This window comes from Embiotoca jacksoni, unplaced genomic scaffold, assembly GCF_022577435.1.
Source record: "Embiotoca jacksoni isolate LCO1_2020_lvr unplaced genomic scaffold, fEmbJac1.0.p SCAF_59, whole genome shotgun sequence".
Lineage (NCBI taxonomy): Eukaryota > Metazoa > Chordata > Actinopteri > Embiotocidae > Embiotoca > Embiotoca jacksoni.
Genome location: NW_027185413.1, coordinates 1,279,266 through 1,305,771, shown reverse-complemented (window position 1 = coordinate 1,305,771; position 26,506 = coordinate 1,279,266). Strand labels below are relative to the sequence as shown.

The 26,506-nt window shown below is 42.9% G+C and overlaps 2 protein-coding genes across 7 annotated transcripts; both read right to left on the bottom strand.

Moving 5' to 3' along the window:
- Window positions 1-1,309: 1,309 nt before the first annotated feature.
- acot11a (acyl-CoA thioesterase 11a) lies at window positions 1,310-19,096 on the bottom strand. 5 transcript variants are annotated; one of them, XM_069173297.1, is made up of 17 exons: window positions 19,049-19,096; window positions 14,968-15,154; window positions 14,784-14,853; window positions 14,291-14,351; window positions 12,961-13,065; window positions 12,690-12,825; window positions 11,908-11,999; window positions 11,029-11,090; window positions 9,818-9,937; window positions 9,541-9,679; window positions 7,249-7,304; window positions 6,926-6,992; window positions 5,026-5,109; window positions 4,788-4,921; window positions 2,847-3,014; window positions 2,634-2,760; window positions 1,310-2,547 (listed from the first exon to the last, which is right to left on the bottom strand). In XM_069173297.1, the coding sequence occupies exons 2-17, from the start codon at window positions 15,146-15,148 to the stop codon at window positions 2,326-2,328; spliced, it is 1,824 nt and encodes a 607-aa protein (XP_069029398.1). In that variant the 5' UTR covers window positions 15,149-15,154; window positions 19,049-19,096; the 3' UTR covers window positions 1,310-2,325. The 5 variants fall into 5 exon arrangements, with proteins under 5 accessions (XP_069029398.1, XP_069029397.1, XP_069029399.1 ...); XM_069173296.1 differs by lacking the exon at window positions 19,049-19,096 and adding an exon at window positions 18,792-19,033; XM_069173298.1 differs by lacking the exon at window positions 19,049-19,096 and adding an exon at window positions 17,410-17,594.
- A 1,062-nt stretch (window positions 19,097-20,158) lies between these two features.
- mrpl37 (mitochondrial ribosomal protein L37) lies at window positions 20,159-25,872 on the bottom strand. Of its 2 annotated transcripts, XM_069173280.1 has the most exons (9): window positions 25,800-25,872; window positions 25,374-25,685; window positions 24,685-24,868; window positions 23,840-23,955; window positions 22,967-23,155; window positions 22,725-22,879; window positions 22,037-22,168; window positions 21,040-21,114; window positions 20,159-20,471 (listed from the first exon to the last, which is right to left on the bottom strand). In XM_069173280.1, exons 2-9 carry the CDS (start codon window positions 25,528-25,530, stop codon window positions 20,394-20,396), a joined length of 1,086 nt encoding a protein of 361 aa, XP_069029381.1. In that variant the 5' UTR covers window positions 25,531-25,685; window positions 25,800-25,872; the 3' UTR covers window positions 20,159-20,393. The 2 variants fall into 2 exon arrangements, with proteins under 2 accessions (XP_069029381.1, XP_069029380.1); XM_069173279.1 differs by having other exon boundaries at window positions 25,374-25,854.
- Between the last annotated feature and the right edge of the window lie 634 nt (window positions 25,873-26,506).

The window sequence follows — 26,506 nt, the reverse complement described above, 5'->3', positions numbered from 1 at the left end:
CATTCGCTAATTGGCACAGCGTCTCTTATTACATATCCATATGGAGCACCACAAGGTTGTATCCTGGGTCCACTACTGTTCAGCCCATATTTCACCACTCTAAGAACAGTACTGAGTTCCACTTCTATGCAGATGACACTCAGCTCTATTAAGCTGTCAGTCCTGATGTCTTCATCCCTTTTCTCCTTTGAGAACTGCATCACAGCTCTATTAAGACTCCATTAGACTCAAATGTTCATCAAGTTGAATAAGAATAAAACAAGTCCTACTTTGTTTTTATTTTTTACATCCTGACACATTTAAATATGTTTCATTTGTAAAAGCACTAAGCTGAATTTCATGAATGAAATGTTTTTAAAATTCTAAATGCTGCCATTAGTTGTCACTCAATTCCACAGTGTGAAAATCAATGGACAACCTATTACATCAATGTTTTTACATGCATTGAGTTGCATATGAAATATTCAGGAAAACTGAGTTGTAGATTGGTTGAAGAGGCACTTTTTCAGGTGTTTTAATTAAATGCATTTTGTAATATTGCTTCTATTCCTCGACATGGTCTTCCTCGTCTCTTTCAGGACTTTGTATCCACAGTAGAAAGGCTGTTTCCTTATGTCACCATCGTCCTGGCTGAACAGATGTGGCCTCCATTGGTTGAGGCTGGGGTGACCGGCTTGTCTCAGAGGGTGGCTCTGCATGTGAACACGGCATCACTGGCCAAAGAAGAGAATGAGCTTCACTCTCTGATGGGAATGATGAACAGATGGGACTTTTTAGTGGAGGTGGACACAAATGGCAGTGATGGAGCTTTTACAATGTTGAAAGGACTTCTGACCCAGCGCGCAGGGAGAGCGAACACAAACCTGTACGTGATATCTGACCATACCTGAGGGATCCATAAATACACATTTCATCAAAGAGTGCATTTGTTGACTCTATTTAATGTGAACAGGGATACTGTAGAGCTGTAACACGGAAACATTATTGTTAAGTTTTACAGTGGAGTGCCATATATTGCTGGGTTTTTGTTATCAGCTGTTATTGGTTCATCACTCGTCCAACAAAGTATACTTTACTGAATCTGTGGTGAAAAAAATTGTGCATAATGCAATTAAGTATACTTGAGTTGTTTGCAATACTATATTTCTCATGACTGTTTAAATGTACCATGACACTAATAAAAAAGTATTTATCAAAAAGTTTAAAAAAAAAAAAGACAATCACATGAATTAAATTAAAAACTAATATAAATTAAATGATTATTTGTGACATACATTAAGAAAACATCACTTATGTTTTGATAGGTGTGCAATTTGATTCCATAAAAAATTTTTATTTCAAAAAAATGCCTTTTCAAAGCTGCATTCACTTCATGGCATTTTTACTAATAATCTTTTTATTTCACATCATATTCAATATTTCTTTCTTAATATAACATCACTTTTATTCCACAACAACACATGTTATAATGCCACTTTTCAGAACAGTGCTATCATTGCCATATGTTCCTTCTCGCATCTCAGAGGCCCTTTTCCAAGTGCTACCAGAATTAATCAGTTAGTGCCCGTTTCCCCCCAAAAATTCTAAATTTGTTCTGAATCAACTATTAGCTACTGTGAATAAAAATAGTACACTTCCACAAAACTAACATGATCTCCAAACGTAACTTAAAATAAGTCATTAGGAAAAAAAAGTCATAAAAGCAGATGTATAAAAAATTTTAAAAAAAATTCAATTTATATATTTGTTCATCAGTTCTTTCTCATGATAATATTTTAGAGGTTAATTGCCATCAAAGTGACTCCAAGGTAAAATGCCTTAACACTGCGGTAAAATTGCATAGAATTCTGATTGGCGGAACACAGCACAGGTACAGTTTTACTAAAGTCCTATAGAAACATTTAATACACTATTTTAATCAAGATAAACATGTTTCCTTGTGCTACTTGCAGTCAGCTCTTATTTGTCAAAATCAACCCAACATTTCCCATAAGCCCAAAACGTGGTTAAAATTGACTGCAATATTATTATTATTGGATATACAAACATAAAAAAACTAATTAACTGACTGGTGAAACAAATCACACTCATTTATGTCCAAATATAACAATTAATATTGAATGAGTATTTATTTTGAAATTGGGTCAATGTCGACCTCAAATATTGTAGTGAGCAATACCTTATTAAAAAAAAAAGTATAAAAACGTCACCTTTTAGTTACTTTAAACACGTGACAGGTTTTTGTACCGTGTTGTAAGATCAGCAGATGGATGTCACTCTACGCTCTGTGATGTAAACTGGGTTAAGGTTAGTACCACAGAGAGTCTACAGCTTAGTGTTGTGGAGGGCCGCTGACAGCCCGGTGGGACTACTGGTTCTCATGGCCTGGTTCTGGCCTGCTGCCTCCTCACAGGTGGACTGGAGCCGGTTCCTGGTCAGGTACTGGCTGCAGGAGCAGAAGGTGTGGTAGAAGGAGGAGGAGAGGCCGGCGATATCCGTGGAGATGTAGGGCAGCACCTCTGGAGACGCCTGGTTATAGTAACTGATCTGAACAGAACAACAACAGAATAATGGTTAGGTGTGTTGAGATCACTTGTTAAAATAAACCTGCTGACAGTTGCAGTCTGTCTCACTAGTGACTTGTTGTCTTTGGTCTCCAGGATGGTGAATCCAGCACACAGAACCTCTCCTCGATTGAATCCTTCAGTTGGGGGGTTAGTGGGCAGAGACACTGAGCGCAGAGCGATGACATAGGGATCTCTGAAGAATAAAGGACAAAAAACAACAGTAAATCCTCCAGGAGAGATGTGGACGACCTTTGACCTTCAGCCAGTCGTTCTACTGACCCGCTGCCACACGGCTTCCTTGTGGAAGCCAACAAGATGAAATCCTGGAGAATCCCTCCTCCCAGATTGGCTGAAGTGGGGGATCCAACCGCACCGTGACGCACCGATGGAGTCACCACGCGATAGAGGAAGTCGTCGTCATCAACCCGGTGAATCAGCGCGCATTCCCTGATTTAGAAAGGACACAGACGGATCAGTGTGTAGTAAAAAAAAGTAGTTTATTTTAAAAAGTCAAGGCATATTGATAATATTGCTCAAGAAATAGTTCCACATTTTGGGTAATACCACAGACTAGATATAAAAGTGTTTGTAGCTTCCAGGTCTGAAAAATGGTTCTGATGCAGAAGTGTCTTCAGCTGCAATACCACCGAGTGCCACTAGAGGTCGGCTCCAAAAAGCCTCCGGCTCCATAGACTCCCATTCAACTTCTCTCATCAAATCCAAAGTGAATAAAATGTGTCCATCAGTTATCTCGGTGTTGTTAGCTAAAGTCACTCCTTCTTATTAGTTTCTGGAGGTCCATCTGAAAATAATCCCTCATTCATTAGAAACTAATACTCAAAAAGACCTGTTTTGGGGGGCGTGTCTGTTTGATTGACAGGCCTGTGGTGCAGTCAGGTTACAGCTATCGGTGGGCGGGACGTAGTATTGTCAGGTTTCCAATCAGATCAGTCAGATCCACCGCTGGCTCCTCCCCCAGCTCATCCAAATATGGTCACTTCCTGCTCCAAACCACTCCGAACTAGCAAGATGGCGCCAACCAAAATCCGAACTCGAGGCTTCATAACATTCACAAACAAACAGGTGAAGTCACTGTTGGTTGCCGCTTGATTAACACATTTATTTACCGAGTCAGAAGTTCCTACTTGACTTGAACTGAGACGTATGACAGACTCCACAATTATTACCAGTCAGTTACAGCTGATCCATTCTTTATAGTTTATAGTAATAACATACTATATACTTATTTAGTCTGTATGAAAACTGTGAAAACCACACATTGTTCTTCTTTCCTAGCCGGACGCAGACATCTGACCTGTTTTTTATCCCTCAGCCCAGACACTGACTCTGCATAAATTACTTCTCAACCTCCTATATCACCCGATATTTGAACACTTTGTGCTGACTCATCTCAGTGGACTGTCCCAGAGAGTGTGACCTGTGTCTGTAGTTGGCCTCCCTCTTGCAAACCAGAGTTCACACTCAATTAAACAAAAACAACTCTTTGGCATCAGTAAAACGCGAACTTTATGATGGATGAAATTCCTCCCTTCTGCACCGAATAACCAACTTAAGCCAAACAAGGTTTTGTTACGTTAATATGTGATAAATGAAATAAAATCACAGCTAAGCAATGAGCTGAAATATTGATTGAAAGTGGTGCTACAAAAAAGCTACGCAAAAATGAACTGTGCTAATTTTGAGTATAGGAGTACGTTTCTTCAAGGACATCCCTATATTTCATACTTTCCTTAGTTCTGACCGGTCTTCCTGTCTCTGCTGCTGAGTCATGATGCTGCCACCACCATGCTTCATTGTAGGGATGGTATCTAGTCATGAACTGATCCTGCTGTCTGCAGTTGTAATATCTTTTAATTCACTCACTGTAATCAAGTGTCCCCCTGAACACCACCTCCTGGCAGCTCTTCACAGCTTCGCTCAGACACCTCTGAAGGTCTCCTAAATCTTGGCTGATAAAATGTCTCTACTCTCGGTCCTAAAAGTTGGACCGCTAATGCAGCATTTAGGAATAAAGGCCCTGAACTTCCATCTGTTTCCCAGGGAAGAGACAGTTCGTCAAGCGTCAATAGATTTTTTTATTAAGTGCATACGTACGTGTGTGTGTGTGTGTGTGTGTGTGTGTGTGTGTGTGTGTGTGTGTGTGTGTGTGCGTGCGTGCGTGCGTGCGTGCGTGCGTGCGTGCGTGCGTGCGTGCATTACTTATAATGTGTATCCCAGCTCGGTCTGTTCCTCAGCTCAGCGAGAAGACAAAAGGCTCTTTGGGCAGGAACGTTCACCTCTGATTCCACCCTGATACTCAACATGGACTTCTGCTCCAGGGTGTAAAGTCGAACCTGAGAACAAATATTCACGTGAAACATTCAGCTCCTTAAAAAATATAAATCTTTTGAGCAGTAAGTAAAACCAATTAAAAAAATAAAACTCCCTTATGAGATACCTTGTCTTCCTCCGAGCTGAGGCGCCAGTTGCTTCTAGCAGCCAGCATCTTCAGAGCTGACACATTGTTGTAGCTCAGATACACCTGGAAACACAAACACACAACACATTATGATCACAAGCCACAATGCTGCCATACGTGTCCCCTGTTGGCCTTTACCACTAAGAAAGTTAAACAGACCGAGGATATCATTTACATTATCTAACAAATGCAATTATACTAAGTGGTTACACCACTCACTCAGTGTACGTCATTTTGGGTACTACAGTAAAAAGAAAAACCCAGGGGAATAAAAAGGAGCCAAAAAACCCATTGTATAAGTAAATGCAGTAATTTATTTACAAAAAGGATCATTTAAAGACAAGCAGTAGGAGCCCCAGGAGCCGATTTACAAAACTTAAAAGGACAACCAATCGGCTACTGCTGCAAACTAAAGCACCAAGAAGAACACACACACACACACACACACACACACACACAGACTACTGGCCGTAACACTTAGACTGTGTTTTCCCGGCAGAAGCACAAAACTACCACCTAGCAGCTAATTTAAACCACATATTTACATTCATAGGCTTCTGTATGGAGTCTATTGATGAGAAATATGTATTCTAACTGAGGGGTGATGAGCTTTTCTATCTACTATGACCCAGTTTTCCACCAGCACTTAACTGCAGCGTGGATTTTTGAATCTGTGGAGCTGGAGACGCGAAAAGAGTCTCAAAAGTCCACATCATTTAACAATCTGTAAATACAAATACTTTTAGAAATGTGTATACACGGGAAGGTTTCCAACAGTTCAATTCAATTCAATTCTCTACCGATTGGGTCTCTAGCTTTAAGATTAGACTCAAAACGTTCCTTTTTGATAAAGGCTATAGTTAGGGCTGGCTCAGGTAGACCTGAACCAACCCTTAGTTATGCTGTTATAGGCCGAGGCTGCTGGGGGACCTCGTTACATGCTGAGCTTTTCTTTCCTCCTACTCTTTAACTGACTCATACCTCACCATCCTTTTCTCTCTCATAGCTTTTTCTTATTGTCTGTTGTCTCCATTCAGTTCCTTCGCTCGCGTAGTTTCTCTTCTTTCTTTTCCAGATGTCCCGTCATTGAGCTGCATGTCTCTGCTCTGCGCTTGTCATCTCCACCAACAGTTCTTCTCTTCTATCTCTATGCTGTCCTTTTCTCTCTCTGCTCTCCTCTCACCCCAACCGGTCGAGGCAGATGGCCGCCCACTTCTGATCCTGGTTCTGTCGGAGGTTTCTTCCTGTTAAGAGGGAGTTTTTCTTCCCTCTGTTGGAGGTTTTTCTCCCTTAAAGAGGAGTTTTTTCCCTTCTAGCTTATGTGGGAATTGTTGGATTGTTGGGTTTCTCTGTATAATATTGTAAAGTCTTGCTGTAAGGACTTTAATGTGTTAAGTGCCATGAAATAACCTATGTTGTGATTTGGCGCTATATAAATAAAGTTGAATTGAATTGAATTGAATTTTATTTATATAGCGCCAAATCACAACACGGATGATCCGACCAGTGATGTACGTAAAATTAAATGTTTTAATTCAGGTTGCAATGTGTGGATTTGTACAAGAGTTTTACATGTGTTAAAGTTGTTTGGTATCTGTGTTTGGATCTGAACACACATTTGTGATATGGAGAAAAATTTAACTCTCTCAATATCACAGGGGCCGTCGAGTTTTTTTTTAATATTAAACGCTGGTGACATTGTTGACCAATTGGTGTAGTGAAGTAAACAAATCTCATAGTTCAGCCATTGATTATGAGGCAGTGTAAACCAATGGACCTCATTTAACAAATTTATTTTCTTTTAGTGACCGTTTGGACCACAACAAGCAGTAAATAAAGTGTTTGTAAACCTTCCAGAAGTCTTTATGAGTCTCCTCACCTGGTTTGTGGGGTCCCAGGGAACAGACAGAGGGACCTCACACTGCTTACGGGAAATGATGTACTTCCTGAGAAACAAAAGCAAACATTTTTATAGTGAGCAAAACAACTACATTAAAACTGCGAGGCTGCAGATTTAACTAATAGCGGTGATGTCGATTAAATGTTTACATGTTCCATGGACAACCTTAGCATGAGGTTCTGTCGAAAACTTTCAGCCACTCCTACTTATTTCACGTCCAAGCAAACTACTTTCTGTTTGCTTTGCATCTAGAAGCTCAGAGAGTTTGTGCTGTTTACAGGATGACAGATTCATTGTCTTACCTGTCCAGTCGGATCTTGTTTCTGGCTATTGCCTCCTCAAACCTCCTCTCACCTTCCTGTAAACAGACAGAAGATGGAGGAGGAGGGAGTGCAGTCACTCAATTCAGCAGAATGTTATTTCAATTTCCATTTCAATATTGGTCATTTTTAGACATTTTTATGTTATTATCAGAAGGGGGACACTCCAGTAAAATAGCTCATGAAGCTCATGAAGAGGTACACATAACAAAGGGTACAAATTAAAGCAATAGAGGCGGAGTTATCCTGAATTTTATTTCCTAGTATGGGACCAAATCACTGTATCCTACACTTCTTGTCTGTGGAGCACTTGGTTAGACCGTTAAGACTTTGTCAGACTCTTCCTGCTTCGTAAGCTCCCACATCTTTAAAACCTTCGGTTCATAACAGGCCAAAGCTGAAATAACCACGATGACACCAGGTGATGTTTCTCCAGAAAGATAGACGACATGAAACCGTTTTCACAGGCAGAGTTGAACTCTTCTTGAGTCATGAACTGATCTTGAATGCACCTTTAATTGGTGGTTTGGATTGGCTGAGTTTGTTTATGCTGATAATGCTATCAATTTATTATATAGTAACCCATAAGTGGAGCACCGTTCACCCTAACTGATTCCTGCTGAAACACATTGGAGCTGAACCTCAGTGTGATAAGAGCTGCTTTAATAAACACAAAGGCCGCTCCTTCAAAGCGTTTATCACCGGGGAAATTTTTCCTTCAACACTTACAACCTTCAAGTTTACAGCTCTGATCTTTGCTCAGTCAAACCTTTACACCTCCATATTACTTAAAGTAAATAAACATAAGGACAAGCAGGGTGTAGTGCTATTTGTTGATGTGCTCACACGAGTGCCAAAACTATTAAGTTGCAGCTCACTTCTAATGTTGTGAAACCACTGTGGAGGTACGTTCACATAAAATATAACCTAGATATTTGAATCACCTTAACTTGATGAAGTCAGCGTGAAGTGTTCTCGTTTGATGTCAGTCACAACACATTCCTGCCATTTTTTCACAATAAAAGCCTTGATACGAAGTGTTTGTGTAGTGAAACGCTGGACGGTTAGAAACCTGATGGAAGACTTGTGACAGTGTGAAGATAAGAAACAACTTTTCTGCTTGTTATTGTCATGTTGTCAGGACACATTGTCGTGTATTATGCCACTAATAATGAGTCTTCCAGACAAACAAGAGTTAGTTATGGAGTTCCACGAGGCTCAGTGTTAGGCCCAATACTTTTTACTTTGTACATGCTTCCATTAGGAGATGTCATCAGGAAGCACTGCATCAACTTCCATTGTTATGCAGATGACACTCAGCTATATCTTTCTATAAAACCAGATGAAACTAATCAGTTAGTAAAACTTGAAACCTGTCTAAAAGACATAAAGGCCTGGATGACCAAAAACTTCCTGCTTCTAAATTCAGACAAAACAGAAGTTCCTGTACTTGGTCCTAAACACCTCAGAAACTCTTTCTCTAATCACTTAGTTACTCTAGATGACGTTGTCTTGGCCTCCAGCAAAACTGTGAGGAACCTTGGAGTCATATTTGATGAGGACTTGTCCTTTAGCCACCATATAAAGCAAATCTCCAGAACTGCCTTCTTTCATCTACGTAATATCAATAAAATCAGAAAAATCCTTCCTCAGCGTGACACAGAAAAAGGTTTTCCTTCCCCCTGTTGGAGGTTTTTCTCCCTTAAAGAGGAGTTTTTTCCCTCCTGGCTTATGTGGGAATTGTTGAATTGTTGGGTTTCTCTGTATAATATTGTAAAGTCTTGCTGTGAGGACTTTAATGTGTTAAGTGCCATGAAATAACCTATGTTGTGATTTGGCGCTATATGAATAAAGTTGAATTGAATTAATAAGTTATACTAAAGGTACTGTAATTACCAGTTTTCCTACTTGTAAACAGTGTTGAAGTCCTAATTATCATAATTATCATTAAAGCTCCAAAACAGCTGCAATCTATCCCACTATTGTTCCTTCTGTGAGGTTTGAGAATTTGTGTTTATTGTTAAAAGTTTCCAGAAGGCTGCAGTGATGAGTAAGACGCAGAAGAAGACTGGCGGCCGCCATCTTGAATTGACATGAACATGGGCATCATTGTTATTACTTTTCCTCCCACGTGGCATTAATGCAGCATTACAGCCTCACTGCATTTCAACTGATGTTGATCATATTTCATGTTACCGCACAAACTATCCTTCTGGTTGAGACTAGTCGAGAACATCATGTGCACAATAAATGTTCTTGAATGGTCTGACTCACCAGGGGTTCGGGGCGTATGCATGGTAACGTGCAGGGCTTCCCGCCATCATCGAGCACCTCGAAGGTCATGAAGGCCGAGTTTATGTGGCGGTTAGGCCCCTCCTCCTGGTAGGCCTCTGCACACACCCCCACCTCCATGCTGCAGGAAATACAGCAGACCTTACAACATCAGTGCAGTACGATCGCAATACTGTTGGCATTAACCCATGATTTCCAGCACGGCTCATCTTTATCTCATCTTCTGTGTCTTTATGAGTTTCCCTGGAGACACTCCCACCTGTTTTTGAAGGCGTTGTTGACTATCGCCCTCAGCAGCAGTCTGTCTCCAACCTGAGAGGGTCCTCTGAAAGTGAACATGTCGATGGTCCGAAGAGTTGGATGGGCCTGACACAGACGACTGCACAGAGGAAGGAGGAGTATTCAGAAATATAGAAGAAAACAAAACAACAACAACAACAAAACAGAGAACGCTTTGTGTCTCCGTCATTTACCTGCAAGACACCTTCAATCAACTACTTTACTTCGTCACTTTTTATGTGGAAGTTCACTCTGTTGATGGCAAATGTTGTCAATTGAAGCGATGCTGTCCTCAGTGTGAACTATACTGATGGGGAAAGCCGAGTTTTCCTGCTGGCAGTGCCTACATGTACCAGGATGCATTGCACGAGAGCTTCTTACACGTAACCCCTCGCCTACTTTGTTGTCCAAAAGAGAGCATCATGGGACAAAAATCCTGAAGAAGGTCTCCAGTCTGCTGTTTGTTCTCGGCAGCTCAGTGTCCTCAGTCATATCCTCATGCAGGGCTTCTTTGATCGTATACTCTGACTGAATAGCATGCAACACACGGTGAAATGTCTCCTTGTCCATCCTCTGCTCATATTTTGGGACGTCCTTTTCTCTGTTGGAAATGTAGCATTTTGCAGTACAATTGAGGTTGTGAGCTGCATCGAGAACACGTTTGCTAGAAACCCCGACAGCTCAGTTAGCCGCGAGTTCAATGGAACAACAGATCGTTGCAGCTGTTTCCCAGAGACACAGAGAATTATTGAGGAAGGTGTTGCTTCAAATAGTTACATGTGCCATAAACACTGACTAGACTTTTCTTTTTTAACCCTTTGCTGATTTTGCCCTCTTTGCTGACCTAATGAACTCACAAAAAAAGGTGCATATGAGACATACGACTGAAAACATTGAGTAGAATTGGAAGAAACCCAAAAAACAACATGGCTTTTGATTTGGATGCAGGAAGTCACAGCATTCATTCAATCAATGATGTGACTTTATCACTTTGAAACCAGTGAACATTTTTTTCACCATTATGGCCTGAAACAACTGTAATTTCATTAAAATGCACACATCACTGTTCTGGCCGAACAGTAACAACATACGTAACAAAGTGTGCTATACCAGCTAGTAAACAAATCCAGATGTGTTCTCGTACATGTACACTTTGAGTGTATTTTTATGTGCGTGTTTGTGGAATTTCACCTGGCGGCAATTGTAGCTACATTCACCATCCAGGCCATGATCTGCCCTCCGAACGTGTTCACCTGGGATTTAGACACACAGAAGTGATTTGACAGTCAACCTCAACTTTATGATATCACAACACTGATGAGATACAGAACACAGGAGCAGTAAAAAGTCTTAAAAATCATCCAATACCAGAGACCACCTTTATAAAACCTGAGAGTAAAATCTATTCCAAAAGTTTACAAAAATGCTTTACGCCAAAATAAAATTCTCGTCGTTTATGGACGAGCCTCAGACTCTCCGACCCACTGGACACCAACAACTGAGCAGAAATGGACATTAAATCCCTGAATGAGTGAATATGACACCTCTCCAGTGCACCGTTTCAGAGGACTAAACTGTAACTGAAGAAAATAAATCACAACGTAAAAGGCTTTGATTTCTGTTGGCCTGTATCTATTAAAACAGAGAGGTGCACAAACACAACAGAACAACTTTGTCCTGGGTATTTATGATAAAGTGGTAATATAAAGTAAATCATAATTTATTCCACATTATGAATTACATTTAATTTCATATTCAAGTAAAATTAGATGCATTTGAAAATTTTGCCTCAAAATGTCCATACATCGGGGGGACGCAGGGATTTAGGTCGTATATAACATGGGCAAAAAGAGAAATATGTTCATACACTCTTTTTTGTGTCAAATGCAACAGATAGAAATGAGACAAACACATTATGAATGTTACTGATGTTAATAGAACAAGAATCCCAATGTAATTCCAAAACTTGAAGTATAATAGAAAGAAAAAACAGAATCAACTATGTTGCAGCATCTAACCAGAGAATCACTGCTGATTTTCTAAAAAGACAAAGACACATAAATAAATAACCTGATGGTTTGCATGTGGAGGTAGAACCAGTTCAACACTCTCCACTTTGGTCTTCACGGCTGCCACTGCGTTGGAAACTGCTGAGCTGTCGGCTGACGTACACGCACACACGCACGCACACACAAACACACACGCGCACACGCGCACGCACACACAGACAGACAGACAGACAGACAGAGACAGACAGACAGACAGACAGACAGACACACACACACACACACACACACACACACACACACACACACACACACACACACACACACACACACACAAACAGAAATTGGAGCAATAAAACAGATTTTCAAATTCTATGAAACAGGAAGTGGGGACATTGTGTTTAGCTAAATCTCTCTCAGCAGCCACTAGTTAGAGTAAAGTCACTGCACTTTTGTTTTCTGGTTCTTATGAGAACTCATGAGGCTGCCGGGCTGCTGGGCTCTCTCTCCTCTCTCCCCTCTCGCCCCATGGACTCTGAACTTTTGCACTGTGGACCCATATTTGCACTATGTTGTCTCTATATGGGACTGGATCAAAATAAACCACAGTGTGTAACTCATTCATGTGTTTTTAATAGTTTCCCCCTGTTTCCGCAGGTGACATCAAGCGATGAGATTCAGGCCCTGATTCTTTTGCTGTTTCATATTTCATCACTAACTCACTTCAACATGAAACATTCTGAATCCAGCCAACTGCAGTCAAAAACACTCGTCAGGGAAATATCAGGGAGAAATGTGAATATCGTCTGCTGTATGCTGGTACGAGGTAGCGTGCATCCAACCTACCCTGCTGGACAGACCTGCTGGAGAGCAGGTCTTTGATGATGTCATCATGCACCATGCGGACCCGCCTCCTCTCGGCCGCCACACTGTACTCCACCTGCTCCCTCTGAGTGTGAGGAACGATGGGCTTCAAAGTCACCTGAGAGGTCATGAGTCCAAAATTACAGCCAACTTTAGTGTATATTTAACAAGACGCAAATGTCCACGTCACACAGGGTCTTAATCATAACCTTAAAATAATTTGCCATCCCGGACCACACAAAACACCTCTTACCTTTTTCCCTGTGTTTGTGCGCTGGGTAACAAAGGTGGCGTAGGCGTGACAAACCCTCCAGTGACGATCAGAGAACAGGTCCTCGCAGCCCACCTGTATGCCCACCTGACATGGAACATGTAAAGGATTATCTACAGTCAATATACAGTATGAGTAGTGTCTATTCATATGTTGAATAGTCTTTTGACTTTGACTCCGAGCTTCTTTTCTTTCCTCCTACTCTTTAACTGACTCATACCTCACCATCTTTTTCTCTCCCATAGTTTTTGCTTATTGTCTGTTGTCTCCATTCAGTTCCCTCGCTCGCAGAGTTTCTGTTCTTTCTTTTCCAGATGTCCCGTCATGGAGCTGCATGTCTCTGCTCTGCGCTTGTCGTCTCCACCAACAGTTCTTCTCTTCTATCTCTATGCTGTCCTTTTCTCTCTCTGCTCTCCTCTCACCCCAACCGGTCGAGGCAGATGGCCGCCCACCTCTGATCCTGGTTCTGTTGGAGGTTTCTTCCTGTTAAGAGGGAGTTTTTCCTTCCCTCTGTTGGAGTTTTTTTCCCTCCTAGCTTATGTGGGAATTGTTGAATTGTTGGGTTTCTCTGTATAATGTTGTAACGTCTTGCTGTAAGGACTTTAATGTGTTAAGTGCCATGAAATAACCTATGTTGTGATTTGGCGCTATATAAATAAAATTGAATTGAATTGAATTATTCTATAATGTGTTCAGATAGTAAAAGGTGCCACTTGATGAAAGTATGTTTAACAGCTCGATCTCTCAGTCTCAGACAGGCTGTGCTAAATTATTTTCTGTTTTTATTAGATGCTTGTACATTTTAAAACATTTTTTAGAAGTGTTGGTGAACAGTTATTTGATACGCTAATTTGTACTTTTGAACAGTGTTTGAGTTGTGCTGATTGCAAGATGTTAACACAACTATCATATCCTTATTTTATTTAAATATATTATCATATAAACTGTTTTAGTCTTACATAGGGTATAAATGAGCTATGATCAAGTGAATGTTCCTGATGTGTTCCACCTTTTTCCTGAAATTTAGTGAATGTGGTTTATTTTTTATCTAAAAGTCTTATTTGGCACATTGGGGTCATTTTATTTGAAGATAATAGATGTCAAATAACTTGGTTGGATTTCTCAACAATAGTTGATTTAAATTTACAGATAAGGTTGAAATCTGTGTCGTCACTCCGACAGTGGTGATTTACAAGCTCTACTTACAAGCTCTAATTTGACAGCTTTCCAGCAAACTTCTTGATTTTAAAATAATGACGGTTCGTAAGGGGAAACCCGTCTATAGGAAACACACAATGTGAACTTCACTGACCTCCATACTGGTGTTAAAGGCTCGGTTAACCTTTGCCCTGATGTTCACCACCTGACCAACGCTGAACAGAGAGACAAGGAGAAATAATCAGTACATGACCAACCCTTCTGCTCATACCACAGACTGTAAAGAAACTTCCAGGTCTGAAAAGTGAAGCCAGTGCGGAAGGTCTTTAAAGTGCAACACCCCCGAGGGCCGCTAGGGGCTGGCTCCAAAAAGCCTCCGGCACCAAAGATTTCCATTTCACGTCTTCCGTATAGGTCGGCAGACGTAGCGTCCTCGTGTCCTCAGTCAGAATGAGTCAGATCCGGCGCTAGCTCCACCCACTTCTTCCAAATATGGTCACTTCTGGCTCCAAAAAAAAAACAGGACGGCAAAGGACGAGCTGCCAGACTCAAGGCTTCAAAGTGGCACTTCACAAAACCAAAAGGGTGAAGTCATAGTAGGTTGCCACATGGGTCTCTCACACACTCACACACACACTTCCTCTTACCTGATGGTGTGTTCAAAGTGGATGTCATCCATGGAAGCGGTGACGCAGGGACTCCCAGCATGCCGCTCAGCTGCCCAGATGAACCAGACACAAGTCATTTCCAGTAATTTCCTGTCCGGCTAGTCTTCAATTACAACACACACACACACACACACACACACACACACACACACACACACCTCACCAGAGAGGCAGGCAGTACAGTCGATCCACTTGAGCAGCTGTCCCACACTCAGCTCGTGTCGATGGTTGCTGTGACAGGGCATCACTATCTGACTCATCTTCACCTCTGTCGGGTTGAAGCTCTCTTCTTCCTGTTCCTCCTCCTCTTCTTCCTCCAGATCACCTGACACTCTGGAACTCATTCAGAGCTGCAAAGGGAAGGAAGAGATTTTTTTTAAATAAAAAAACAAAAGCACTAAAGTTATCGATATGCACCTTTTAGATCACCGGTGGTCGTGCTGCATTTTTCCATGTTTAGCCTGTACACACTGAGGTTGTTCCAACAGCTGCTGTAGCGAGTTCCTTAAACAGATCTCTTGAACAAACTCTTTGGAGGGTATGTTTCTGTATTTACCAAAGATATATTCAAATTATCCTCCGCGAGTCGCCACCTTAATGTGGTGGAGGGGTTTGAGTGGCTCAGTGATCCTGGGAGCTATGTTGTCCGGGGCATCAGCCCCTGGTAGGGTCTCCCAAGGCAAACTGGTCTCAGCTGAGAGCCCAGACAAAGAGCAGCTCACACAGACCCCGATGAACAGCAGCCCACGGACTGAAGCCACCTCACCCGGATCAGGGAAACCGGGGAACTCTCCCGGAGCCAGACCCAGGAGGGGAGCTCGCCGGCGAGCATCTGGTGGCCAGGCCTTTGCCCATGGGGCCTGGTCGGGCTCAGCCCGAAGAAGCATCATGGAGCAGCCACCCTGGGGACCCACCACCCGCAGGGACAAGCATCGGGGTCGGGTGCATTGCATATTGGGCGGCAGGCTGGGCGGGGGGCCCGGGCAAACCGATCGCCGGCAGCACAGACTAGCTCCAGGGACATGGAACGTCACCTCGCTAGCGGGGAAAGAGCCAGAGCTGGTGCAGGAGTTGGAGCGGTACCAGCTAGATATAGTTGGGCTCACCTCCACGCACAGAACTGGCTGTGGAACCAAGCTCCTGGAGAGGGGCTGGACTTTATCCTTTTCTGTAGTTGCCCAAGGTGAGAGGCGCCGGGCAGGAGTGGGGATACTCACGAGCCCCCGGCTGAGCGCCGATGTGTTGGAGTTCTCACCGGAGAACGAGAGGGTCGCCTCCATGCGCCTCCAGGTGAAGCACCTCAGATTCAAGAGGAGCAGTGTGGATTCCGTCCTCGTCGTGGAACAGTGGACCAGCTCTTTACCCTCGCAGGACTACTGGAGGGGGCCTGGGAGTTTGCCAATCCATTCTACATGTGCTTTGTGGACTTGGAGAAGGCTTTCGACCGGGTCCCCCGGGGTTTTTTGTGGGGGATGCTGCGGGAGTACAGGGTGCCGGACCCGTTGCAATGGGCCATCCGGGCTCTGTACAACCGCAGTAGGAGCTGTGTTCGTATTCTCTGCACTAAGTCAGACTCGTTTCCAGTCAGTGTTGGCCTCCGCTAGGGTTGTCCTTTGTCACCAATCCTGTTTGTGACCTTCATGGACAGGATATCTAGGTGCAGCCGGGGGGAGGAGCACGTCGGGTTCAGGGGTCTCCGGATCGCATCTCTGCTGTTTGCAGATGATGTGGTCCTGTTGGCTTCTTTGGACCGCGACCTCCAGCACTCACTGGGGCGGTTTGCAGGCGAGTGTGAAGCGGCGGGGATGAGGGTTAGCACCTCCAAATCTGAGGCCATGGTTCTCTGCCAGAAACCAGTGGACTACTCCCTCCAGGTGGGGACGGAGTGCCTGCCTCAAGCGAAGGAGTTTAAGTATCTGCAGCAGTACAACAGGTGTTGGTGAAAAAGTTTACCGGGCGATCTACGTTCTGACCCTCACCTATGGTCACGAACTCTGGGTCGTGACCGAAAGAACGAGGTCGCGGCTACAAGCAGCCGAAATGAGTTTCCTCCGTAGGCTGCCAGGCTCAGCCTTAGGGATAGGGTAAGGAGCTCGGACATCAGGAGGGAACTTGGAGTTGAGGCGCTACTCCTTCGCGTCGAAAGGAATCAGCTAGTTCGGACATCTGATCAGGATGCCTCCTGGGCGCCTCCCTCTGGAAGTTTTCCAGGCACGCCAAACTGGCAGGAGACCCCGGGGAAGACCCAGGACACGCTGGAGGGATTATATCTCCCGGTTGGCCTGGGAACGCCTCGGGAACGCCTCGGGATCCCCCAGCATGAGCTGGAAAATGTTGCGGGGGAGAGGGAAGTCTGGGTCAGCTTGCTTGGCCTGCTGCCACCGCGACCTAACCCCGGATAAGCGGAATATGATGGATGGATGGATGGATGGATATTCAAATTAGCCTGGAGTAGATTTTAAGCATAAAACAGGCTGATTTCCAAACGTCATCATGTTAGAATTTCACTGTTGCACATACTATGATTCATGTTGTATTCATTACCACTGAACAACCAACGTGTTTACAAGTTCACTAAAGTTTTCAGCAACGCTGTCTGATTCACCTTTCAGATCCCAGCAGGTAACAGATTGAGATCCACACTGACACCCGTCACAGACGTTAGCCTGTACGGGAACATGTGGAAAATATGAAAGGAAACGAAGCGAACCTGTGAGGCAGGTCTGGCTTTCTTAAAGCTGAGCTATTCTGCCTTCAAACCGTGCAAGTGCAATTCAATTTAATGCAAAACAGCAACTTTCTATGAAATGGCTTTAAGTGGATGCACTGACAGACACTTAAAGGACAGAGGGAGTGAGGAAATAATCAATATATATCACTAAAATTAAGATCTAGATTATTCTGTAGCAGGACACTTTGTTCAAGCACACCTGTTCAACAGGGGAATAGATCTGCTGCTGCTGTCATCATATTATTTATCTGTCAGGAAACAGAGAGCTTAACAGTTGCACATGCAGGATATTTTACAAACTAACACCAAACACACAGTATTTACATGGAGCCAAATCCATACCGTCAAACACTCTGAAACATCTCTCCCATAGTTTTTGCTTATTGTCTGTTGTCTCTCCATTCAGTTCCCTGTCTTGTATCTCTATTCTGTCCTTTTCTCTCTCTGCTCTCCTCTCACCCCAACCGGTTGAGGCAGATGCTCTGCCCACCTCTGATCCTGGTTCTGTTAACAGATGCTCCGCCCACCTCTGAGCCTGGTTCTGTTAACAGATGCTCCGCCCACCTCTGATCCTGGTTCTGTTAACAGATGCTCCGCCCACCTCTGAGCCTGGTTCTGTTAACAGATGCTCCGCCCACCTCTGAGCCTGGTTCTGTTAACAGATGCTCCTCCCACCTCTGATCCTGGTTCTGTTAACAGATGCTCCGCCCACCTCTGATCCTGGTTCTGTTGGAGGTTTCTTCCTGTTAAAGGATGTTTTTCTTCCCTCTGTTGGAGGTTTTTCTCCCTTAAAGAGGAGTTTTTCCCTCCTAGATTATGTGGGAATTGTTGAATTGTTGGTTTCTCTGTATAATGTTGTAAAGTTCTGCTGTAAAGACTTTAATGTGCTACGTGCCATTAAATAATCTGTGTTGTGATTTGGCGCTATAGAAATATAATTGAAATTGAAATTGAATTGAATTGAATCTCAAGCTCCAGATTAACTTTATGTGACATTTACCTTGAAAGTCCTTGTAAATGTAAATCCAGCCCACTGACTCATCAGGTCACTTAGTCAAGTCAGTCTGTGATGATTGCACTCTTATGATGGCGACACAGTTTAAGAGCAACAGCTTCCTGCACAGTGACTCATTTTCACTTGAAGGTTTTTTATTTCTTCGAGAACTAAGATGTTGCTATTGTTTTCTTACAAACAACATCAGCAGCGAGGTGTGTAACAGTACGGAAGCGAACGCGAACATGCTGACGGTACATACCTGTAGTCTCCAAGTTTACCTGTCAGCTACACCCTCTCAGCAAAGCGTGTCCAATAATGAAGCAAGGAAATGAAAGGAGAGCTTTGGAAGTCCAACTTTTAACAGCTCCTCCGTTAACAACCCGTGAAGTGCACGTCTGCCGAATCCATCTCACACTTTCTACATGTCGAGGAGAGCCGGTAAAAGTACTTTCTAATCCGCTAACACCAGCTACATGCGTTAAATGTCAGCTGTAAATAAGTACAAGATGCACAAACCTGCCAGCGGCCACTCGTAACGTCAAGTACAACTACAACACAGATAGCATGTAAAGAAATTAGCCACTGCTATTCCGGTAGTACCTTTCAAAATAAAAGCCACTCTGAACGACACGGGTTTCTGTCTTGCTATGGTAACTATTCATGTGCCTGCGCACTGCTTTCCGGCCATGTGTGATTTGCGTGTGTAATTAAAGCTGGTAGTATTTTTGAAACATTTACAACAACAACAACATATGAAAACTATTTGAGTTCATAAATATCAAGCATACTATAATAGCAAAAAAATTTCCCCTCGGGGATTAATAAAGTAAATACCTACCTACCTACCTACCTACCTACCTAATTGTGTTCTCGACATTTTAGAACACAATAATACAGAAAAGAAAATAATGAATTAATATACCAAGATAACTTCAACACAGTAGCTTTACTTAAGAAAGTTACTACAACAATGTTTTCATGATTCTAGCTTTATTTATTAGGGCAAAAACCCAAACTTCCGGTACTAGCACTAATATGTTCTGAGAACTTGACCAAAGTCTTCATGGCACAAACCCTAAACCCTAAACGTCAGATACCTCAAAGGTCATAACTGTAATAATGTCTTAAGTTAGCTGTCTCTCTCGTCCTGTGTGTGGTGTAAACCTCCTCCGGCTGCTCTCCACCTGTCGCTGAGGTCGGTTCACGAGATGAAAAACAATCAAGGCTGTTAATTATGGTTGTATAAATGTCAGTGAACCCCGGAACAGATCACCTGAGGCCGGGCAAACATTTCGAAACGTGATCATAAAGACAATTATTGACTTCATGAGACAAAAGGTCTCTCAAGGACTCACTGGGAATTTGATTTATAGCAGATGTCTGTGGTGTTGGAGCAGGAAAAGACCTTCTGGATTTTTGCCCAGAATATCAGCACATCTCTACACTGTAAATGGAAGGTAGGAAGTAAGGAAGGAAGGACGGAAGGAAGGAAGGAAGGAAGAAACAAAGAATGAAACAAACAAAGACAAAACAAACAAACAATGAAACAAACAAAAAATAGAAACTAACGAATAATGAAACAAACAAAAAAAGAATAAACAAAGAAAGAAGCCTTAGCCTGTTGGCTTTAATTTCAGATTGACAGTTTTTATTGAATGTTCTCTGACACAGATGGTGACAGTATTTATTTTTTTTAGATGGGAAAAAGTGGGTGAAAAGCAAAGTCTGTAGTTTAAGTCAGTTCAAATTGTCCATAAAACATAACAGGTTGTCAACGTCTGACTGTTTGAGAGGAAATGAGAAGTTTCTGATCAGATACGAGTTTAGATCGCAGACACACACATCCTTGAAACGAGCAGTCCTAAGCAGCTCCATGCAGGTACAGAGACAGGAACTTGCTGAATGTTTCGGGTTTGTATCCTGCCAGACCGGCTGGTACCTGCAGGGAGACACAGCAACCAATAAGAATCAGGACATTCACACACAAACAACACTGCCCTGCAGAAAACAGAGTTATAACCGGTCTCATATTCTGACATCTGTTTACTTTATAGAAAAGTACGTCACAGAAATGTGTCATTTCTGTAAATAAAATCTCTGTGCTTACAGTTAGTGGACTTTTATGAATTCAGTGTCAACTATGCTGTTCATTAACTACTCAAGTTAAACAATGCAACTTAAAACTTTGATTCAAATTCCTTTTTAATGCAATTCAGATTCAAATATAATTCTAAAATTCCATTTTGAGTGACATATATTTCATCAGTCATCAAACATGTAGAAAACTGAAATTTGTTTCCCTTTTCCTTCAAGTAAACTGCTAGTTTAAAGGCCATATTGTGAGGGAACAATCTCCTACATACATATGATTATTGAAATAATGGTAACTCCTAAATCCTCATGTACTGCAAGATTATCTATTTGCCAGCCAAAAAGTAGCCAGAGATCCATCTATATGAGAGAACACGGCTGTAGAGGAGCAGCCAGCTTCAGAGAGGTCATCGTACCTTCACTTGCTTCTTTTTGATGAGTGGTCGAACTTTTGCAAAATCGTACAGCTCAACATCTTCATCCAGCCACATCTGCAAAGTGGGCGAAGACATACATTTTTTTTTTTTTAAATCAGATATAAACGGTGATGAAAAAAAGACAAAAGCTGTTGGATCTCCTGATTTATTTGCTTAATAAAAAGGTATTTTGTCCTAAATTAAACCATTAACAAGAATTTAGGAGCAAAAATTTGGTTCCTGTATCTACAAAACATTCTGGAGTCACATTCACTGAACAGCACAAAGCTAAATGGAGCTGCTACTTAAAGTCAAGTGTAATTTAAAGTCTTCAAGATTTACAGCAAAATTAAACAGTTCCAAGTTTCAGTTCAGATGTGCCGATATCTTTAACTCTGCCCTGTAAATATTTAGTGCAGTCATGTGAGACTCCACGTAGTAAACACTTATGTTAGAGCTAATCCTAGTTTTAATTTAACAGCTCCATGTTCATAAAGGTAATTTAATCATGCAGATATGTTTTTTTTTAAATAGCATGATAATGAAGTTTTGAAAACTGTATTTTAAAGGCATCAGCTACAACCAAAAGTTGATTTCTCAGCCTTTACTTGATTATTCTGTAAAATGCTGTAAATATGTAGAATTACATCATCAAAAATAATTACATACTTTTTCAGCAGGAAAGAATATCACAAGCTGATGATATTTGATAGAATATAACCGACAAGCCAATGCTTTGTTTTGTTTAGTGAGTCGCTCTCACGGGAAACTCTGAGCGACATGTAGGAGGAGTCTGAGCGACATGTAGGAGGAGTCTGAGCGGTGAAGACACTCGCTGGATGTTCTCAGTGCAGCCAGACTCCAGCGCTGTGAACACTAGGAAGTACATGACGTCCTCTCTCCTCGTCCTCGATCAGCATCATGTCTCTCACAGCTGCATGTCCTCTCTCCTCCGACAGTTATCAGTATCAGTGTTTCAGATCCTCTCACAGCTCACCTGGTTCTTGATGCCATCGTCTCCTGAAAGGTCCGTCGTGTTCAGCTGGAAAACCAGGAACTGGAAAATTCGACCGTTGGTCCCCACTGACTGGACCGTCACAGGACGCTGTAACACACGCTGGGGCTGAGTCTGAGAAATATACACACACACACACACACACACACACACACACACACACACACACACACACACACACACAGAGAGTAAGAAAGAAGAAGAATTAGGATTTACAGCAAACAATTTTTACCCCAAACAGTGTGTGTATTTATATATTCTTACCTGATACAGTGTGTGTGTATTTATATATTCTTACCCCATACAGTGTGTGTATTTATATATTCTTACCCCATACAGTGTATGTGTATTTATATATTTTTACCCCATACAGTGTGTGTATTTATATATTCTTACCCCATACAGTGTGTATTTATATATTCTTACCGCATAGTGTGTGTATTTATATATTCTTACCCCATACAGTGTGTGTGTGTATTTATATATTCTTACACCATACAGTGTATTTATATATTCATACCCCATACATTGTGTGTGTGTGTGTGTGTATATATATATATATATATTCTTACCCCATACAGTGTGTATTTATATATTCTTACCCCATACAGTGTGTGTGTAGTTATATATTCTTACCCCATACAGTGTGTGTGTATTTATATATTCTTACCCCATACAGTGTGTGTGCGCGGGCCAGAGCGTTTCCAAAGGCGAACATGACCATCTTGGCTCTGAACTGCTCTGGGCGGAGCTTATAGCGAGCATCAGCTGACTCCAGGAGGTAGAGGGTGTGAGCGTGAGGATAAGGGTAGTCCGCCCTAAAGCCTGATGGAAGGTGAGAGATGTTATTCAGTCAGACCTTCAAAAAAATCAGGGGACCTTGGACACAGTTGGACCACCACGTCTCCTCACCTGAGCAGTTCACCTCCTCTTTGTATACGTGGACCTTCTGAAGGTCAATGGAGGGCGAGACGGGATAGAAGGTCTCCAGCATGTGATCTGCTGTGTCAGACACTTCCTGTTTCCCGGAGACCTCTGGGAGAGGATCCATGCTGGTGTGCAGTAAACCGTTCTGACCCCTAATCTGAAACAGGTCCTCACCTGGAACACAAACAGGAAATGGAAATCCATTCAGAACCAACCAGCAGTGAGGTCCCCCGTTGGTTTGTGAACGTTATGAAGCCTCCAGTTCAGATTCTGTCCGTCACCATCTTTGCTAGTTCGGAGCGGTTTGGAGCAGGAAGTGACCATATTTGGACGAGCTGGGGGAGGAGCCAGCTGGTGGATCTGACCGATCTGATTGGAAACTTGACGATACTATGTGCCGCCCACTGATAGCTGTAACCTGACTGCACCACAGACCTGTCAATCAAACAGACATGCCCCCCAAAAACAGGTCTTCTTGAATCTTCTTTTCTAATGAATGAGGGATTATTTTCAGATGGACCTCCAGAAAACTAATAAGAAGGAGTGACTTTAGCTAACAACACCGAGATAACTGATGGACACATTTTATTCACTTTGGATTTGATGAGAGAAGTTGAATAGGAGTCTATGGAGCCGGAGGCTTTTTGGAGCACTCGGTGGTATTGCAGCTTAATGCCTAATTTTTTCAGACTTGGAAGCTACGTACACTTTTATATACAGTCTGTGATTAGAACATGAGTAGAATTAACCAGCGAATTTAGTTTGTTTATTTGATCAGATCTATTAGTAACAGGCAAAACTTTGCTGGCTACAAGTTTGTGAGTTTGTGACTGATTTAAGTGCACAAGAGTAGAATACCTCTTTTCCACGTGGCTGCCAATGAGTAGTTCTCTGTGAGGACCCTCTGGCCGACGGCGGGGTGGCTGGACTGCAGCGTTGCACACAGGTGAAGCAGGTTGAGGAGCAGAGTGTTGCTGCGGGACGAACACGCACACATGCACACCCACACACCCACACCCACACACACACACACACACACACACACACAATGAGAGGCAACAAAGGAAGATTTTGTCCTATACTTCATACTCCTTTTAATACCACAGCACTGTTATAAATCAATGAGAGTTCAGTGCATTTTTGCATCAATGTAATGAAGTGCTTTGATTTCGCAAGGAATTCCCTGAAATTTCACAACCCCATAATGACACACTGTACTGTGTGCAAAGGCCTTTAGACACAAAATGCCCTTTTAAACAGCTCAAGCTCTAATTGGTAGACTTGCACGCAACCTTTCAAGGTGCTTGACGGGTCGGTTGTTCAGCGTCTTGAATGAATCTCCTGCTCCGTGGACTCACAGGTCACCGAGGCCTGCTCGCTATCAGCGAATCTACTCTAAGAAATTCTCCCCAAATATGGTTTCTGTCATGGTGGGAACCAATCAGATGCCTCCCTGGTGGTTCTGAGTCACGTATAAGAACATTGACATCTAAAGTTTCTAAATGTTTTGCACAGCGTTTAATATCAACAGAGGATCGTCACCGACTCCTTGAGGCTGCTTCAACTCTGCCACTCCTTCAGTTTTAATGAACACAGCTGTCAGAGAGTGATGAGCATAAAATCTCTCCACATAAAGTGGAGTTTAATTGGAACTGATTAGACTATATTACACACATGTATGACGAGTGTGGCTGTCGCCCCACCTGTATTTCTCTTTGCCCGGCCGTTCCTCTGTCGTGTCCCAGAAGCGGGCGTGTTTGATGGCGTTCTGCACTCGCTCACACTGATCTGGAATCTGACGTTCAGGACTCTGAGCCAGCGAGAGGAGCCGAGGGGGCAGACCTGAGATCAGCTTGGTTTTGGTCAACCACGCAGCCTGACGCACACCTGAGAGACAGAGCAGAGGGACGGACGGACAGACAGACAGACAGACAGAGAGACACACACACACACACAGTCAGAGAGAGATGAATATTTGAAGTGATGTTAGGATTTGTAAAATGATTAAAACAGATCACAAATCAACCCAAAAAACTGAAAGTTATCATGTTGTGATTCTGTGATTGGATATATATATATAGAGAGAGAGAGAGAGAGATTTTAACAGGTTTTCACAGGTTATTTCATGGAATTTCAGAGCATGTGTTAACAGAACCAGGCTCAGAGGTGGGCGGAGCATCTGCCTCAACCAGTTGGTGGTGAGGGGAGAGCAGAGAGAGAAAAGGACAGCAGAGATCCAAAACATGAACTAATTTCAAGTCGTAGAATTTTGTAGAAATTTTGGTGCACACAGGAAACTACACCGTATGAGTTGGTTTATTCCGATTGATATCAATAATCCACTAAATACTGGCTCCCTTTTACATGACGTGTTTTCAGTGCGTCCGTGTACCTTCCAGCACGCTGGTCCTCTGGTTGAACACGTAGCACGGTTTGTCCCGGTGCAGCGGCATCTCATGAGCGGCGGGAGACTTGTAAAACCTCGGGTCCTTGTAGTCCCTCTGCCACGCAGGGTAGACGGGCCGAGCCAGCCCCGGCACATAGTGCATCCTGTCTCCGTAGGACACCCTCTCCAAGCCGGGGATGTCCACCCTCTCCCTGGGTCTGCGAGGAGGGGCGATCTGGGCCGTCGCACAGTGGCTGGCAGCGAAGTGTCTCCGGGCTCCTCCAGGCGCACACCACCGGGTCAAATCCGCCAGGAACACTGTTCGAGACGACAACGGAGCCGCCGTTCGTAAACACCGAGCCGTCTCTGGAAACATGCCGAATCCTGTTTCGGTGCGTAATGAGTATTCAAGTGTGAAGCTGTTGCTCTGACCTGTCAGTCACAGAGGGCCGCCATGCTTCCTCAGCTGCTTCTTCTTTTTGGTTTATTGGCGGATCGGAAACCAGGATTAAAGGTGCATACCGCCACCTGCTGTCTCGGAGTATGTCGATTTATGGCATTAGTTTATCAGAATACTGTGGCGGAGTTAAATAAAATAGAATAGAATAAAAAGCACATTCTATCTCCAACAAAGCTCCATCTGAAGTCCCGTCGTTGATTTTTATCTATATTCCTTAATTTCTCCCTTTCTGAATTTTGAATATTTGCTGCAGTGCATGAGAACAATTGACTGTATGTAAAACTTTATCACCCAGGACAATTCTCAATTTGCATACTTACATGTTAGTGGACTTTTTTTGTGTGGTGAATGGCTTTAAACAGGGCAGTCAAACACCACTGTGGTGCAACATAAGGGAAATGACCGTGATATCTGAATGTATCTGTACATGTTCTCACCCATAATGAGGCTGAGCCGACAAAATGATTTGAAACAGTGAGTGATCACTGAAATATACATCTAAGGATGTTCATGTTCCTTTTTTGAAGAAGTAATATGAAAGTCTGCTGCAGAAGTCAGAATGACTGTACATGGACTTAAGTTGAAAATATGTCTCCTGTATTCAGAGTTAACAAAGACAGCTGCTCACCAGCTTCAGGACAGCAATGGCGGCTAGGATGGAACCCAAACTGTAGACCTC